Here is an 18497-nt window from a genome sequence, read left to right on the forward strand (position 1 = left end):
TTGTATTTCCTGTAACCCTTATAGTTTATACCCCCCCCTTCTGCCTGCCATCCTCGGGGGGGGGGGGGGGTGTCGCGTATCATTGCGGGACGGGACGCAGGAGCGGGGATTTATCAGAATAAACTCCGGATTTGTATTGCTTGTCCGGGTCGGATCCGCCGCCGAGATGAAGCAAAAACTGACGAGAGCGGGCGATTTAAAGAAGGGGGGGGTGGGGGGGACTCAAGTTTGTTTGAGCCGCTGCCGGGACTTTAAATGTTACGTGCGGCTTTAATAACACAGCGGTAACGGCCGCGTCTCCGGGGGGCTGAGGGTTTAACACCGAGAACCGAGTCATACTGAATGGTATTAGGTTGCCAGAGGAATACATCGCTGGGGGGGCGCAGGGCATATGGTGGGGTGGGGTTATCGTATTACGGGACTCGGCCCCGGGGAGATACTTCGGGGGGAGAAGGTCTTCAAATCACAAAATATTTACAATTCTACGAGTTTAAAAAGTCTCTTCAGCACCAGGAGGCAACATGCTTAAAATCAGCGAGGACCTGTCCGCCGGGGGCCGCTCCGTGCCTAAAACAATCCTTTCAACGGTGACCCTTTCTGCAGCCGCTTAGATCAGGACGCTGGAGACCGGGACCTTAGTCGACCGTCCGCGTTTGGGGACAACGATCCGATCTTCATCACTGCTCTCCACCGCCAGCACACCTGAGCGAAAGCAGGCGCTGGTTAAACAAACAAGCAGCAGGGGCCGAAGTATGTTAATCCATAGAAAACCCACGTTAAGCGGCGCCCAGACCCCAGGGGAGTCCCGGTTATACGAGCGCCGGACCGGGGGGGCTCACCTTGAGAGTAAAGCTGAGCCTTCCTGCGATCTTTCTCTATGAAGAGAGCCGTCGCCAGGAAGAAGCCGCCGCCGATCACCCCAACAAACGCGCAGAGCATCAGCGCGTACCCCAAACTGCGGAACTGCAGCAGGAAGGAATCCGGCTTCCCTTTGCGGACCTGGTCAGAGATCTACGGGCGAGAGAAACGCGGCGGGAGGTAAGAAAGGGGACAGAACTGCGATATAAAGAAATAAAGCCAATGATTTCACAGAAAGCCGCGGCTCGTATGAAATCATTGAGGATGAATTAGTATATAAACCCCCCCCCACTGATAAACGTATAGCGGGCGCTTACCACCCCGATGAGGTACGGACTTCCAGCATCGCCCAGTAGATGCGACATCACGATCTGCAGCGCCTCGGCCGTGGAACGCCTCGTAGGGATGACCACGTACTAAAAAAAGAAGAAAACGGCGGATCGGTGAGGACTCGGCGGCCGCGCTCACGCAAATTTACAACCGATGGGACCGGGAAGCTAACAACAAGGTGAAATCCCGCCAACAAGAGACCGCCGAGGTCCTGAAAGCTTATGTGACAGCTTATTCTATTCCTGCTATTATTCAGGTTATAAGCTCTGTGGGCTAACCACTTCGGGGGGGGCACAGACCAGTCACTCATATGCATTCAACTATACGACTGATAACGTAAGGGGATGATAAAGTGCCAGCTCCGCAGCCCACTAATCCCACCGAATGCATTACCAGCAATATGTCGGCCACTATCGCCCAGTTCAAGGACAGCAGAGTCTCACCGATGAAGATAAAAACCTGGGGAGAGATAAACAGACGCGTTAAAGCAACAACAGCCCCCCCCCCGGCACAGACAAGGGGGGGAAAGGGCAGAGGTTGTTTAAACAGCAATAATCCCCCAAAACCCATCAACAGGTGCGGCAGTTACACCGAGACTGGATCCTGTATCCACGGGACATATTCTGTAAACATTTCCCGAAGGTTATGTAGCTTAATGGATAAATTCATATTTATACGGAACCGAACCCAAAAGTGATGATATCGGCATAGATCTCGGGTTTAGCCCCGCCGCGACCTCACGAGGACCCCCTTCACACCCCACTCACGTAGGTGGCAACGAGGCTTTTGTCAGCAAAGACAACGGACAGGAACAGGAAGGGCGACGAGCAGAGGAGGCCGGCGGCGCAGACTAACGGGTCGGCTCGAGGATTCACTTTCCGGTAACGCCTGCTGATCTCCACGCCGGCTCCGACCCCCAAGAGACCGGTCACACAGGTGATCACCCCAAAAATCATACTGGAAGGGGGCGGGGGGAAAAAGACACACAGAACAGTGAACTTGGAACATAGTATTATTACGCTCTAAATACGTGCCGTGAGGCTGGGAAGCGAGGGCCGCAGGGGCCGGGGGACGTACCTGTCATCGGAGTCACACATGGCGGTCTGACACGGCTCGTGGCTGTACAAGACCCTCCGCGAGCGAATCAAGAACGTCGGCGCCCAGAGGGCCAGGGACCCCGTGACGAACGCTACGGTGGTGAAGCCGAAGGTGGAGAGGACAAAGCTGCGGCTGCGGAGCGAGAGGCGATGATCAGAAGGGGTTACACGGCGCGGACGGACAGACGGACGGCAACGTCACCACCCGAGACCACTCACTTGCCGAGCAGAGCCTTGATATCGGCCCACCAGGAGGTGTACGGGAGCGGGCTGTCCGTCTTCCTCTCCACGGCCCCCCTGGGGGGCTCTTTAACGACCAGCAGCAGCAGAATGACAGCGAGGAGCCCCATTGCTGGAGTTACCTGCAACCCACGAGCAGCCGGTCATTCAAGGTGCCGTCCCACTAACACACAAAAAAACCCGACGCCGCGGAGACGCGCCACAAAAACCTTTTATCAGGGGGTTTCATCGCGTATAAAACGGGAAGCTTTGCCATGGCGGCTTTTGTGTCACATGACCGTTACGTGTTCCCGGCCATGATAAGAATGACGAAAAATATTACAAGAGTAAAAAAAAAGTTCTGGGAAGGATTATTAAAAAAAAAAAAAAAAAAATTCACCGAGTAGTGGAACGGCATCTTTAACACTACTTACACTCCCAATAGACGGGGTTTTATGCCCCCCCTCCCCTCGTTTCACTGGGTGGGTACGGGGGGGGTGCGTTTTTGGCTTACCCGCAAAGCCCAGTGCCAATTATCGTTGGCAGCCACGGCCACCTTGGATCCAGCGATGTACCCGAGGCCGCTGGAACAGAAAAAGGTCAGAGTAAGAGACCCCGTAACCCCCAAAAAACCTGAATTACCCCAAAATGGTTCATCTACAAGACAGCCAATCGCCGGCGACAACCAAAAAGTGTTTACTTGTCATAAAATCTATAGAGGAGAGACACAGAATCGACGCGTCGGCACTTATTTTATGAGCTCCGAGTTAATAAACGCACAGTCCGCCCTGTCGGATGTTGTGGTCTGGCTCAACATACAGCCTGTGGTGTGACTGGTGCGTAAACAGATCACTCTGGAGCGCTACTCACCGGCAGATGTAATAATCAAACGCGTACTCCGCGGAGCGAGGATACTCACCAGCCGACAGGCGTCGCTAAATAGAAGAAGGAGAGCATGCGGCTGCGCTGGTCGGCGACAAAGAGGTCAGCGATGAGCGTGGGGGCGATGGTGGAGTAACTCGCCTCCCCGACTCCCACCAGCCCCCGGGTCAGGAGGAACAGCCAGAAGTGCTGGAGAGAGGAGGAAGAATAGGAATATATTCCACGGACATTGATCCCGCGCCAAGCGAGTGGGGAGCGCGCATGTTCAGGGCCGGGAGACAAAAAGGCTAATCTCATTTCCTGTAATTTGGTGAAAATCGCCCAAAGCGGGGAATTTACCTCTTTTGGGACGAAGGAGCTGCTCAGGGTGACGACCGACCAGAAGGAGATGCCGACGCACATGATGTATTTCCTGTTGTACCGATCGCCTAGGTAACCGAACACCGGCGCCAACACCATGTAACTGCAGATAAATACTGGGTAGGGGGGGGGGGACACACGGTCAAAATGATGATTGGGGGATAAGAGGTTTAAAAAAACAGACGAAGCCCCCCCAGGGGTAATTTTCTATATATTATTTATTATTCATCTGCCAGGACGCGTGGGGCCGGTACCTGTCTGGACTAATCCCGAGTCGCTGTCCCGGATGCCGAAGTCGCTGGCGATATCAGGGAGTACACCTGAGAACAAGAAGAATGATACGCTGTCAGCCCCACCGGCTTCCTGACCCCCCCCCCCGGCAGCTGCCGAGCATGCGCCGCCACAAAGGACGTTTGTAAGATTCAGACCCCAGCTGCAGCTTCTCGCGTCTCTGGGCCGTTACCGGGGGGAGTGGGGGCCGTTACCGGGGAGCGGGGGCCGTTACCGGGGAGCGGGGGCCGTTACCTGCCACGGTGAATCGGTCCATGTAATTGAGGAGGTTGATGTAGACGAGGACGCAGACGATGAGGACGGAGTGCCGGTACGTGATCCCCGTCACCAGGTGCGTCTCCCCCCCTCCCCCCTCATCCTCGTCCTCCTCGCTCGACTCGCGCCTCTCGCTCTCCTTCACAGACTCGTCCTCCGTATTGTCCGCTTGGGTGAGGAAGGGGGCTGCATCCGGAGCGTGTCTCGCCGCCATGACGCCTTCTTAATGGAAACCGCCGCCTCTGGGGAGAAACAGAACACGATTAGAACGTGGTCGCTGTATCAGCCTCTACCGCTTCTACTGGGAGGCTGTTCCACTTATCTACCACCCTCCTGTCATTCCATCTAAACCTCTGTTCCTCTATAGAAAGGAAAACAAAAGCCCCATAACTAAAAAAAAAAGCCAAAAACGCCCCAAACCGGGAGACGACGGTTATGGCCGCTCCTTCATCTCCGAGGATCCTGGGAAAAATGTATTTTTTATTTGATTTCCACTAAATTAGAATCAGCCCCGACGCCGTATCACGCGATCACGAGACGCAGACACTGCCTCACCCCACGGAGTCACGAGAACCGAGGAACACTAAACGATCGGATCAGGTCATCACTGAAAAAAAACAAATCCTGGCTGGCATCTTGTCACATGACCCCGAACCGCGGCTTCCTATTGGGTGAAGACGCTGAGAAAGGACTTGGCTGGAAATAAATTCCAAACGCGTTTGGCAACTTCTTAAGATCTGCGGATAAGACGAGCAAACACTCGGGGGGCACTCAGGATTATAAACACGGGAACGTTTCCTCCCGGACATCGCGCAGGAATGAGCTTTACGGTTTAGATGCAATGTCAGGGCGGGAGATAAGTGGAACAGCCTCCCAGCAGAAGTGGTAGAGGGTAATACAGTGAGGGGATTAAACATGCATGGGATAGACATACGGCTCCTGACGAGATGAGACCAACGACTGATTAAGGTTTAAGTCAGCTAGAAGGGGGCCGGATGGGACCAATCTGCCGGCAGGCTCAGTGTTTCTATGGTAACGTTGCATGTTATTAGGACACGCGTGTGTTAGGCAGGGAGTACTGTATCCAAATAAGGATGGTGTTAAATAAGACCAGCGCTCCGGTATATGTGAGCGATCGCTCGGCTGCTTTCTCTCCGTCCTATGCGATCGATACGCGTCGCTGCCGAGGCTTCTTCCAAAGCCCCGAAAATGAGGACAGAGCCCCCCCCCCCCGAAGCGGAAGAAAACGAAGCAAAAAGCTCTGAGTTTACTCTCAGTCTCACTCACTCTCATTCTCACTACCTTCTCTGCCGACCACTTCCACATCTTCATCTTCCACCAAAACGCTGCCACTTAGGACACCCGGGGCGCACTATAACCCCCTCCCACGCTCACTCATACTCATACTCCCCGCGTGTCCGGCAGGCCCAGTACCGGCCCAGTACCGGCCCAGTACCGGCCCAGTACCGGCCCAGTACCGGCCCAGTACCGGCCCAGTACCGGCCCAGTACCGGCCCAGTACCGGCCCAGTACCGGCCCAGTACCGGCCCAGTACCGGCCCAGTACCGGCCCAGTACCGGCCCAGTACCGGCCCACCCTCACGCGGAGGAGCCGTCTCTTTCAGAGCTCCTCAAGCAGAATAGACTCCCAGACACCTTCACAGTATATATATATGTATATATAAACATACACACACACATATATATATATACATACATACATACATAAATACATACAGTGCACACATATATACCGGTATATTACACACACACATATATATATACATACATACATACATAAATACATAGAGTGCACACATATATACCGGTATATTACACACACATATATATATATATATATACTGTCCGGGTGAATTCACGTTCTCTCTACACCCTGCACGTAAAGCCGTCTCTGGATTGGGAAATCTCGCAGTATTCTTCCTGATAAAACACTCTAAATAATAATAATAATAATAATAACATGAAGCTCACCGACAGACTGCGTGCAGCGCTCTCCTGCGTGTTTACACGCCTGTCTCCCTGCCAGCTGCGGGGTCTCTGAGATGAGATCTCTGTGAAGTAGACGAGGATCCTCTCTGGCGCTCGCTCATTCCGGGTAGTTCTGCGGAGCACAGAAAGGTTGTTATTAATCAGAGCGGTCTCTTGGCATGATGCACTCTGTCTAGCCGTGGAGCTGTCTCTTAGCGTGTTGTGGAGCGGTCTCTTAGCGTGATGTTGAGCGGTCCCTTAGCGTGATGTGGCGCGGTCTCTTAGCGTGATGTGGCGCGGTCTCTTAGCGTGATGTGGCGCGGTCTCTTAGCGTGATGTGGCGCGGTCTCTTAGCGTGATGTGGCGCGGTCTCTTAGCGTGATGTGGCGCGGTCTCTTAGCGTGATGTGGCGCGGTCTCTTAGCGTGATGTGGCGCGGTCTCTTAGCGTGATGTGGCGCGGTCTCTTAGCGTGATGTGGCGCGGTCTCTTAGCGTGATGTCGAGCGGTCTCTTAGCGTGATGTCGAGCGGTCTCTTAGCGTGATGTCGAGCGGTCTCTTAGCGTGATGTCGAGCGGGCTCTTAGCGTGATGTGGTTTGCTTTGCCATGGAGTTGACCCTCTGCCTGGTGCAAACGGTCTCTATGTGACAGTTCCTTGCCGACACGGTCTGTCTCTTTTTAAAAGCAGTCTCTTTGGGACGCCGCTTGTCTCTATCAGTCCCTGACCCAGTCTCTCCCCGTCTGTCTCCCTACCTGCTGTCCAGCTGTCTCTCCCGATCACCCGGCTCTCCTTATTGTCTCTGCGTCTCTCACTTCCTGTTTCTCCGTTGCCATCATGCCTTGATTAGGTCATGTGACCTCCGCGTGACTCCCTGACCTGCCCGCCATTACGTCACGTACACAGCTCCACCCCCTGGCCCCATAACGGCGGCTGCCAGGCAGCAGCTGGGTGGCGGAGGATTCCCATCCCCACAACTCTGATCCACACTGATCCCTATGAGGATAGATAGGGTGTATAAATTGTATGCTTTATACATTCTGCGGGGTTTGTATGAATAATAATAATAATAATATAAGTATAATAATAATAATAGAATAATAATAATGATAATAAAATATTATACATAAAATATATAATAATAGTATTAATAGTAACAATAATAATAATATATATAAAATATAACAATAATAGTAATAATAATAATAATATGATAATAATAATCACTATTCTGACTTTTTTTCTCTGCTCGCCGTGTTTTGCGCTTGTTGCCCCCGGCAGCCGGCGGCGTAATAATCCTATCTGATCTAACAATGATGTATCGCATGCGAGTGAATGGCGGTCACATAAGTCTCTCTCTCAATGCGACACTAATACAAAGAGGGCCACGCGCGTCGCTGCGAGATACGGCTTATCACACAGACACAGCCGGTATCTCAGGACAATGGTCCAGGAGGGCCGGCGGTGGGCTGGAGGTATGGAGGCTGCTCTATAAATGCTGAGAGCTGACGGGGGTTAAAAACATTAAGACGGGATGCGCAATCGGAAGGGGAGAGCGGAAACGGGGGCCAAGAACGGACGTCCGGGATGGGACAGGTGGGAGGTAAGTGCGTGAGGTATCAGGGGAGGAAAGAGGTGTACTAGGGAAAGAAAGAGGGGCATCGAGGGAAGAAAGGGGGCACAGTGGAGGAAAGAGCAGTATCGGGAAGAAAGAGCGGCACAGGGGTATGAGGCACAGAAAGGGACTGGCTAAACTAAATAGGGAGGCTTGGGAGCTATGGCATAGGCCCTTTATTAAGGGGTATCAGGTTAGCTGACCCCGGGTGGCACGCTCGCCCCGTTCTGATTCTGCCCTCCTCTCCCCCCCCAGCTCCTGGCTCTTTGCTGCTCCGTCTTCCTGATTTTCTACATATGGATTTATTACGAGAATTTCCACTTCCGCGTCGCCCACTTCTACGCCCACCTGGGGTATCCGGGCGCCCAGCGGCTGGTGGGGCAGAGATACCTGAGAGGTGCGAGACCCCTGCATGTTATTATCGTATATATAAAGGGCACGGATAGATGCTATCACCAGGACGTATGTTACCCAAATGTACCCCAAACAGTAGGGGTGGCCTTCAGGAAGCTCTGTGACCGAGCTGGGAATGCCTTCTATATACAGAGTAACTTCTTTCATTCCATGATCTGTAACAGATAACATATATATCCTATATAATAAAGTCACTATAGAGAAGCGACATTATAAGATACATTATCTATCCGAGAGCCTAGAACTCACACATTGTGCCAACAGGAGCCTCTGTCTTCTCTTTCGATGCAGGGGTTGGAGTTCGTAGGGATGCAGAAATGGCTGCCCATTGGTTCAGGTGAGTTGGGCTCTGCTGAGTGCAGTCCACCTGAGAAGCAAAGGACCAGTGCTGGGGGGGGTTATATTACTGTATACAGCGCCGGGGGTTATTACTGTATACAGTGCTGGGGTTATATTACTGTATACAGCGCTGGGGGTTATATTACTGTATACAGAGCTGGGGGGTTATATTACTGTATACAGCGCTGGGGGTTATATTACTGTATACAGCGCTGGGGGTTATATTACTGTATACAGCGCTGGGGGTTGTATTACTGTATACAGCGCTGGGGGGTTATATTACTGTATACAGCGCTGGGGGTTATATTACTGTATACAGTGCTGGGGGTTATATTACTGTATACAGCGCTGGGGGTTATATTACTGTATACAGCGCTGGGGGTTATATTACTGTATACAGCGCTGGGGGGTTATATTACTGTATACAGCGCTGGGGGGGTATATTACTGTATACAGCGCTGGGGGTTCTCCTGTTCTGTTATTTGAATGGTTTCTCCCGTCTCCGCAGCCGCGCAGCACAGAGCTCACTATTAGTTGGCGCCAAATTCAACCGAACGGGCGAGATATAAGGTGAGTAATTAATGCTTTTTTTTAAACCTCTAAAACATTTTAGGGACAGAAATAAAACATTGAGTATATTTTTCAGGCTCATTCTTCGCATCAGGAAGAGGCTGAGATTCCCGGCTCCGAGGGCCACGATCTGCAAACCTAAAACCTGCCGGCAGATCGGCCCCATCCGGCCCCCGTCTAGTCGCCCGTTTCTCCTGCTGTAAAGACTCAAACCTTAATCAGTCGTTGGTCTCGTCTTAGATTCAGGAGCCGTATGTCTATCCCATGCATGTTTAATACCCTCACTGTATTACCCTCTACCACCTCTGCTGGGAGGCTGTTCCACTTATCTCATATATCAAGACCCTTCTGCCTTTCTTGCTTATTCTTATCTGTTGTTCAGAATGTTCCCTGTGATCTGTGTAATAAAGTTTAAACGGTTTTGTATCCAGACGCGCTCCTCAGTGATAAATTATATGAACTTTGCACAAAGGGATAAAATCCATAGTTGTGTGCGCAGGGATCAGCTTCCTAGAAGGTAAGGTGGTGGTTGGGGGGGGGTGTCTCCACATATTGGGCCCCCATCTAATTAGATTCAGGAGCCGTATGTCTATCCCATGCATGTTTAATACCCTCACTGTATTACCCTCTACCACTTCTGCTGGGAGGCTGTTCCACTTATTTACCACCATTCCATCGCAGCCTCTGACTCTCTAGTGATTCTCCTGCTGTAACTACTGAATACAGCGCTGTGGCGTATGGTGGCGCTATATAACACAGTATGTAATAATAATGTATATGGTATGTATGTTCCTCCCCGCCTTCCTGCGTCTCATGTTACAGAGTCCAGCTGGGTCACGTGACTCCTCGCTGGCTTCCTGGTTCAGGCTGGAAGGTAGGTGGCCAAAGCTGTCTGTCGGCGGATTATATCTGAACCCGAACCGCCGGCCGCTCTGTTAACCCTTTAAGGCCAGGGCAGAAGCAATGCACCTCCCCGTTAATTGCACCTTTTTAACCCTTTCAGCGATTGTTGGGCCGACTGCGGTTCTTTATTAAACTCCCAAAAGCCCTTTAACTGCAAACATTCTGGTGATTTATATATCGCCGGCAGAGTCCGTAGCGCTGTTACAATCGTGGGGGGAGAGAAAAAGTCCAATAATATCAAAACTGACACAGTGGCACATAAAGGGTCTCGATATGTCTGGGAGAGGAGAGAGAGATGGGGAGAGAAGGGAAGGGAGAGACGGGGAGAGAAGGGAAGGGAGAGACGGGGATAGAAGAGAGAGAAGGGATGGTGGAGAGACAGGGAGGGACGTGATAGGAGTGCGCATCAGGGAGAGAAGAGTGAGAAGGGATGGGAGAGAGAGACAAGGAGAGAAGGGATGGGGGAGAGAGAGAGGGAGGGACGTGATAGGAGAGCGCATCAGGGAGAGAAGAGTGAGAAGGGATGGGGGAGAGTTATGGGGAGAGAAGGGAGACATGATGAGGGAGAGACATTTCAAAATCAAGGGATCTAATAAGGCGGAGGAGGGAATTTATTTCAAAGGAGGAGAAAAGTTACAAGAAGAGAGCGGAATCCAACACTAGAGAGTCAGAGACTGAGATGGAACGGAAGGGAGTTTTACTTTACTGAGAGGGTGGTAGATAAGTGGAACAGCCTCCCAGCAGAAGTGGTAGAGGGTAATACAGTGAGGGAATTTAAAGACTAAAGGTTTTTTGGGCACCGCATAACTTTAATAGCGATAATAAAAATATTTGAACACCAATCATCTGTTTTTCTCTGTCCATTAACGACACCAGATCTACCAATCAAGTCTTTTTATCGAGAATTTTTACTCACCATCCTTGCGGCCAACAAATAACAAGAAAGAGACATCTGAGGTCTGCGAAGATTAAGTAACTTTGTATCTTTTTTTCTTTGTTGACCAAATAAAATGTATCAACTCCATCATTTTTCTCGTGGGATAATCTGTTTTCTTATCACCCAATTTTACAGAAAAAAATAAATGAAAATGATGTCAAAAGCAGGAAATTCTTAAGAGTTTTATTTTGTAGGAATGGATATAAACGCCTATCTTGAGCGGATCGGGGTTCCGGCCACCAGCCCTGCGCCGTCTCTCGCCGCCTTGCGCCAACTACATCGCCAGCACGTCCTCTCCGTCCCGTTCGAGAGCCTCAGCATCCACAGCGGGGAGAAAATCCTCCTGGACCCGGCTCTCCTCTATGAAAAGATCGTAGAGCGGCGGCGCGGGGGCTTCTGCTGCGAGAACAACGGCCTCTTCCTCTGGGTGCTTCGAGTTTTGGGGTACAAACCCCGGATCCTCTCTGCCCGGGTCCAAAACAAGACCACCGGAGCGTACGGCCCACCCTACGACCACATGGTCCTGACGGTGGAGCTGGAGGGCCGGCGGTGGCTTTGCGACGTCGGGTTTGGCGAGGGCATCAGGACGCCGTTCCCGCTGGAGTCGGGGTGGGAAGAGGAGCAGGACGGCTGTCGGCTCCGGCTGCGGGTGGAGAAGGACGAGTGGTTCTTGGAGAAGAAGGAAGGCGATGGCTGGAGGAGCCTTTATAAGTTCACCCTCCAGGAGCGCCGCTTCGAGGAGTTCCAGGGGATGTGCGATTATCATCAGACCTCACCCAGCTCCCTGTTCTTCTGCAAGTCCCTCTGCTCTTTGCAGCTGCCCCGCGGGCGGGTGACGTACCTGGGGCGCAGGCTCATCACCACCCACATCCAAGCCGACGGAAGCGCCGTCAAGACCACCCGGGAGCTGACGGACGAGGAGATCCCCGCCGTTCTCAGAGACACGTTCGGAGTCGTCCTGAGCGGAAAGCTGGTTCCGAAGGATGACGACATTCTGCCGCCGCCGCTCTCCGCGTAAATATGTTTGGGGGTATTTACAATGAATAAAAAGGCACTTATACTTAAAAAAACAGCTTCCTAAGGCTTCTGGGAATTGTAGTCACCCAGAAACCGCAATGAGACCCCCTCCAGCTCTATGGAGAACTGTCCTAATCGCCGATACGCCCGGTATCGCCCTAACCCTGAATCTGTATAGAGAAACACTCCCTCAATACAGATACTGTTCCTCCAAACACATAAAAATATATATACATGGTCTGAGCCCCGTTCCTAACGCTCCCCGGCCTTCCCATCTCGTGCTTCGCTTCGGGGACCCAAATCTACTAAAGGAACATGGACTCAGACGATGAAAAATAACCGTTTAAATGATATGTTTTGGTTTTTGCATTATTGTTGCAATCTATTAAATCCTCGCACCTTTCTTTACCCCCCTGTCTGATCTGTGGCTTGGGGTAGGTAGGCTTGGGTAGGTGTGGGGAGGGGTGCATCTCCTGTCTCTGAACAAGTCCACATGGTACATGTGAGGGCAATTAGCAATAGGGCCATAGGCCTTGGCGTCAGCCATGACAGTAGTCATTTAGCCTCAACTAAAAGGACAGACTTTTACAACCTACCAAAAATAACACGCTACCGCAAACCCCCCCAAAACATACAAACGCAACCAGACGGGAGCTGGAACAGCTCAATAGCAGCCTTTTTATTATTAATACAAAATTATACAGATTATGGAATAAGTCTGTATGGGGGGGGTTGGACTCTTATAGAGAGCAGCATGTTTAAAGCAGATAACAAAAATATAAATTTATAGAAAGTGGGTAAAACGGCAGCGCTGCGGAGTCCATGCCCGACCGGTCAATAAATAGAGCGTTATTACACGAGGCGTTATCTGCCACCGGCTCATAAACAGAAGGCGCAGAAGGCTAGCGTGTTTAGTCCTGAGGATTTTCTGAAGAGGCCCGTAGCGGTGGAAGAAGTCTCCTCACACCTGGCCTTGCATTTGCTCTGTGTATAGCCTGAGGTGGTGCCCGGGGCCGACTCTGGCCTCAGATAGACCAGCTGTCCGCCAGCAAGAGAGTCTTTGGAAACAACGTATGCTCTCATAACCAAACCTCTATGATGTCATCAGTCTCTAGCTCGAGCTCCTCGGCTGTGCTCTTCCCTTTCAGCTTCTGGCCTTCAAAGATGAAGGAGATCTTGGTTTTCTTAGGGAGACCCATGGCAGCCATGTACTGATCCATTAAGGACTGGAGGGGTTCAGTCTACAAAAAAGGATAAAATCATTCAGTAACACTGCTGACAACACAAGCATCAATCGCTGGGGTCTGCAGCCCACCAAACCAGACGGGAGCAAGCCTAACGTAACCAGATCAAGGAGGCGGTGTTAATACTTTTACTTCATATACTCTGGTTTCTCTTCAGACCGAATAAATAATAAAGGTTTTTTGGTTTTTTTTTTTCTTTTAGTCCCCCCCCCCAATGCATCTTTAAGTATCTCACCTTCTCAACAAAGACACTAAGGTGGGACTCCTTCTCCTTGCCCTGAACCTTGAGGCAGATCTTGCCATCCTGATCAGGATCTTGCCCATCAGAAGCTGAGAGCACCATGCAGTCTGGAGACAAAGAGGTCGACAGCTTCAGATTTAAGAAGTCCTGGTAAAAGCTCACAGCCTGGAGCTATGGAACGTTTAGGGAACGTCCGTCATTCTCTTACCAATGATGTCGGCCACCGTCAGGTGGAGCGATTGAGGGGTCTTGGTCGTATCAAGTTCCTCATCTCTCAGCAGGAGGAGGATCTGAGATGGCGCGACCTTCAGCTGAGAGGCCATCGCCTCCACGAGCCTCTGCAGCGGCTCTCGCTTAAATAATGAAGTTAATGCGTAAGCCTTCATGCCAAAACAAGACCCTCAATATACAATTCTTTAAAGGGGGAATAAAACCCCACATTGTCTAATCTGCGTTTATCAAGTACAAGAAATAAAAGGTAAAATCTCGGCTCCTATAGATTACTTTATGACCCATTCTAAGCCCAACCGGCCCACCAGCTCACCGTTCGCATGTTAATCCTGAAGACTTCTCCTCTCCTGCGCACTTTCAGGGTGATCTCTGGAGCGGGGCTGCTGTCCACCAGGATCACGTCCGTCTCTTCAGCCAGAGACTTGCGTGACGGAGACAGGACGGTTCCCAAGTCTTTCAGCTGGGCATCGACCTCCCTGTAGAAAATAAACCACGAGCTCCGCATCACAGAACCGAGACGCAACCATTAAAGTTACCGCGAGAGTTCGCCTTCAAATAGAGTCTGCGCGACCCCCAAACATTCACAACGTTCACCCGACAGCCACCAAGTCAAAATAAAAGAAACTAATGCCCATTGAGCAATCTGGACCACAGCTTGTAAAGGAACTCTGGATAGATATTGGGTTCTTCTATTACGAGCCGACCTTCCAGCGAAAGTATCACTAGAAGCTGTAATTATTTGAAGGCTGCTGCCACAGACAGAAGAGCCCACATCTAAAAACAGACAGAAGAGCCCACATCTAAAAACATTCAATACTTATATCCAGTATTACCGTATTTGCTCGATTATAAGACGAGGTTTTTTCCAGAGCAAATGCTCTGAAAAATACCCCTCGTCTTATAATCGGGGTCGTCTTCTCAGACCCCCCAAAAAATGTCTGCTGGCGCCATGCTGCTTACCGGTCGCGTGCAGCGTCTCTTCCGTTAGAAGCAGGAGGACAGGAAGCTTGCAGCGTCCTCACAGAGCTCTATCTCCCCCTCCCTCCTCTGGGGGCGGGGCCAGAGAAGTTGCTCTACAGCCGGTCCCCTGCAGAAGTCTTCGAGTGAGAGATCTGCAGTTCAGGTAAGGGGGTGGGGGAGGGTTTTTGGGTAAGTATGTGTGATTAATGTGTGTTTAATGTGTGAAGTATGTGTGATTAATGGAATGAATGAGTATTTAAATGTGTTTGTGTGTGATAGCATGGATGTGTAAGGGGGGTGGGGGTTGTAGCATGGCATAGGGAGGCTGTAATCCCACTACTATCATCCCCAGGTTCCAGCATGTACTGGCTGCCTTGGCTTGATAGGAGTGTGATTGCTGTTAGCAGTTTGATATATATCTATATCAAACTGCTAACAGCAATCACACTCCTATCAAGCCAAGGCAGCCAGTACATGCTGGGTTAAAAGGCATATCATGGGGCTGAGTGGCATATAGGGGGTTAAAATGCATTTCTGGACCTCCAGAAATGCATTTTAACCCCCTATATGCCACTCAGCCCCATGATATGCCTATATACCTCCAGAAATGCATTTTAACCCCCTATATGCCACTCAGCCCCATGATATGCCTTTTAACCCCCTATATGCCAGAGTGGCATATAGGGGTATAAGGCATATCATGGGGCAGAGTGGCAAATAGGGGGGTATAAAGCATTTCTGGGGGCAGAGTGGCATAACTGGGGGGGGCAGGTTGGCAAATAAAAGGAAATTTAAAAAATATATTTTTCTCAATCATAGCTTTTATTAAACATGAAAAAATAATTTACATGAATTAATATTTACTGGTAAAACTTTTTTCCTATAGGGTCGTCTTATATTCAGGCTTTTTGTTTTTTTCCTAAATTAATATTTTGATTTTGGGGGGTCGTCTTATAATCGGGGTCGTCTTATAATCGAGCAAATACGGTATATATTATATAGGCGCGACGACCTGATAAGTGGCCTGTATCAGCTTATTAGAGAATGTTCAAAAGCATAGAGATTCCCACCTACACCTTAATGCTTCCTACCCTCCTTTACTTTCATGGTGGATCTCATAGCCACCCCCTAATACCATATGCCCTGTTTCACCCCAACCCCCCAGGGGGGCAATTTGCAGAGCTGCTGTGAATAAAGGGTAGATAAGCAATACCCTTACATCTCAGTTTAAAGCAGCAGAACCACAAACATCCACAACACCTCTCTACAAGCATCCACGGCTGGGGTTTGTGGTGTTTTAATGAGAACGGGACAGGATGCAGACGTCGCCGGCCGTACCTTATCTTGTGATACGCACGACCTCGTCGGTGAGCCGCGACTTCCGGTGTGGGGGGCGGCGAGGGAGACGCATCACGGATTCTACGAAACAAACATACGGGAACTTTAATAGAGTTTTCTTTTTTTACTGCAGCCAAAACGCTATCGTAAGAAGTATTACCTTTGACATTCTAAGCCGGCTCGCTCGGTGTTAGTCTTGGCTTCATCTTCAGAGTCACTAAAACTGTAGACGGGAGACTTTTGGGCCGCGGGTTGGGGCTCGGGAATTACCTCGCTCTCCAGATCTGAAGAGATACACAAGATTGGGGGGGGGGGGCATTTAACAGGGCACAGAGAGAAAGGGGAGAGTGTGATTTCAAGTGGGAAAGAGCCGTGACCCTGCGCCATATTGTTCGGTTATCCTCACCTTCAGAGCCCTGTATCCTCTGCAGCTCTTTCTCCATGTGCGTCAAAGCGCTGGTGTCATTGGGAAGCAGCTTCAGACAGCTGATCACCTGCGGCGAGAGAGACGATCAGCTCCCAAATCCGACAGCACAGACCGCCGAACCCACCGGCCCTACGCGGCTTCAGAAGATCCCCTGAAGATCATTTAGGAAGTGCGTCCCCCGTTTTTGTAACGTTAGCGACGGTACCTTTTTGGAGTAGACAGGCACAGAGGCTGATAAGTTGCCGGGCAGTATCCGCCGGCGTTTCACGTTCCGCGGTCGCACCAGCGCTACATCACTGTCGCTGCTCTCAGGACTCTGCAAGTACAGAACGGGTTAAAGGACGGAAACTGAAGATCCTCAGAACGACCGGCACGGGCAAAAGACCAGGGTGCTTATTCACTAAAGCCGGAGTCCACATCATTGTTACCTACATTAGCGAGACCCCCCTCTCTACCATTCTGTGAGACAGCAAGAGACCCTCAGCGGACACGGCATTGTTTACTCCTCAGCAGATATTCCGAGACTCTCACAGACGGTCTATTTGCTCCCCCCCCGGAGCCCGTCTGAATGCTACATGATCTCTGTAGACTGTCTCCTGGATTACGACACCAGAGGAAAAATAACTTTGGCTTCTACCAGAGACGACAGGGGTTATTCCGACCAATAGCGTGCCAGGTACACCGTGAAGTGGACCTGTACCGCGTCACTGATCGCAGGGTCCCCTTCCGTATATGTGATCAGTCAGACAGCCAATCACACGCGCAGGTGCAGTCAGGCACCAAAGCATCACTTTTAAGTGCCGGCTCTCCTTACATTTCATGAGTCTAAACCCCCCCAACCCCCCCAACCCCCCCCGGAGCCACAAAAATACATTTTAAAAAATTTTTTTAAGTCACCATTTGTCCCAAAAAAATCATTGTGGTGTCGCTAAATACAGAGAAATGACAGTTGAAGCAACAGCAACACCTGAGGGGGCAAAAGCTGGGTGGTAAAAACCACACATTAAGGAATCAGACTGGGCAGTTATCAGGGCACTAGGGCAGGGGGCAGAGACCGAATGGGGCAGATTTGATAAGCCAGCAGGAGAAGTTAGATAGGAATGGGTTAAGTTTCAAGACAGGTGGTAAAGAAGAGGAAAGGGCAAACGGCAAACCAGGAGTTAAACAGAGAGCTGGTCAGAGGCAGAACTGGAGCGTGAGGGGCAATTATAAGCCTGAAGCCCCTGGCGCGGGTACCACTCCGCTTAATATACCCTCACTAACCTCATTTCCTCTTTCCGCCATGTTTCACATAACCCCGCCCTGTCTACGACTATTGGAGAGTCAGCTGCCCCTCACTAAGACCCCGCCCCTTTCTTGTTCTTGCCGTTACCAAGGCGGCCTCCCCTAAGCAGAGTGTCGCGGGGGCTGCTGGGAAATGTAGTTCTCGGGACAGGAAGCAGCATGTACCGGGAGCCCTGCAGTTCTGCCTGTAGGGGGTCTCAGTGTGGGGGCTGTTATTGCCCCAGGCAGTTTGGGACTTGGGTATTAAACGAACCCCATTAGTTTCTTTACATTTTATATTCACATAAACATTTAGAAGTAGATTTACGGCAATGCTAATGAAGTCCGTTCCTCCATAGACTTTCATTAGTCAGAGAGTCTGTCTGAGTGATTAAGACCGAGTCATTCTCTTGTCTCCCACAGGCAGTATGATAAGGAGTTCAGATAACAGCGCAAGAACAAATGGCTGTTATGCAGCTGCCTGAAAACATAATGGGGCAAAAACTGGGGTAGCGGAAACAGTGAAATATTTTTGGCTCTTTGTTTTTAAAATAAGCGCGCTGAAAACCAGAGGGATTAAGCCTTTGAGGGACAGGCTGCGGTTGGTCAGGATTGTCCAGCGAGAGACTCGTGTGCTGGACGGAAGCCCACCTTGGCCTCACAGGCTGGGGCCGCGAGTCTCCTGTAGAAGGCTGGTTGCTCTGCGGTTGCCGTGACGATT

At 50.7% G+C, this 18497-nt stretch overlaps 3 protein-coding genes across 4 annotated transcripts; 1 reads left to right on the forward strand and 2 right to left on the reverse strand.

The window, feature by feature from the left end:
* Nucleotides 1–585: 585 nt before the first annotated feature.
* SPNS1 (SPNS lysolipid transporter 1, lysophospholipid) lies at nucleotides 586–7144 on the reverse strand. The gene is made up of 14 exons (XM_053470862.1): nucleotides 7033–7144; nucleotides 6284–6413; nucleotides 4272–4534; nucleotides 4001–4066; nucleotides 3726–3862; nucleotides 3424–3575; nucleotides 3019–3088; nucleotides 2505–2647; nucleotides 2266–2418; nucleotides 1956–2145; nucleotides 1582–1647; nucleotides 1176–1274; nucleotides 840–1011; nucleotides 586–702 (listed from the first exon to the last, which is right to left on the reverse strand). Exons 3-14 carry the CDS (start codon nucleotides 4504–4506, stop codon nucleotides 608–610), a joined length of 1578 nt encoding a protein of 525 aa, XP_053326837.1. The 5' UTR covers nucleotides 4507–4534; nucleotides 6284–6413; nucleotides 7033–7144; the 3' UTR covers nucleotides 586–607.
* Nucleotides 7145–8179: 1035 nt separating this feature from the next.
* On the forward strand, nucleotides 8180–12125 carry LOC128501424 (arylamine N-acetyltransferase 2-like). 2 transcript variants are annotated; one of them, XM_053470878.1, is made up of 5 exons: nucleotides 8180–8289; nucleotides 8598–8643; nucleotides 9154–9215; nucleotides 9292–9732; nucleotides 11250–12125. In XM_053470878.1, exon 5 carries the CDS (start codon nucleotides 11252–11254, stop codon nucleotides 12071–12073), a length of 822 nt encoding a protein of 273 aa, XP_053326853.1. In that variant the 5' UTR covers nucleotides 8180–8289; nucleotides 8598–8643; nucleotides 9154–9215; nucleotides 9292–9732; nucleotides 11250–11251; the 3' UTR covers nucleotides 12074–12125. The 2 variants fall into 2 exon arrangements, with proteins under 2 accessions (XP_053326853.1, XP_053326854.1); XM_053470879.1 differs by lacking the exons at nucleotides 8180–8289; nucleotides 8598–8643; nucleotides 9154–9215; nucleotides 9292–9732 and adding an exon at nucleotides 10047–10089.
* Nucleotides 12126–12722: 597 nt separating this feature from the next.
* On the reverse strand, nucleotides 12723–17818 carry LOC128501416 (NFATC2-interacting protein-like). Its single transcript, XM_053470870.1, has 9 exons — nucleotides 17777–17818; nucleotides 16719–16829; nucleotides 16493–16580; nucleotides 16247–16370; nucleotides 16087–16167; nucleotides 14102–14264; nucleotides 13766–13910; nucleotides 13552–13664; nucleotides 12723–13313 (listed from the first exon to the last, which is right to left on the reverse strand). Exons 1-9 carry the CDS (start codon nucleotides 17795–17797, stop codon nucleotides 13152–13154), a joined length of 1008 nt encoding a protein of 335 aa, XP_053326845.1. The 5' UTR covers nucleotides 17798–17818; the 3' UTR covers nucleotides 12723–13151.
* Between the last annotated feature and the right edge of the window lie 679 nt (nucleotides 17819–18497).

The sequence above is a fragment of the Spea bombifrons genome, chromosome 7 (assembly GCF_027358695.1).
Source record: "Spea bombifrons isolate aSpeBom1 chromosome 7, aSpeBom1.2.pri, whole genome shotgun sequence".
Lineage (NCBI taxonomy): Eukaryota > Metazoa > Chordata > Amphibia > Anura > Pelobatidae > Spea > Spea bombifrons.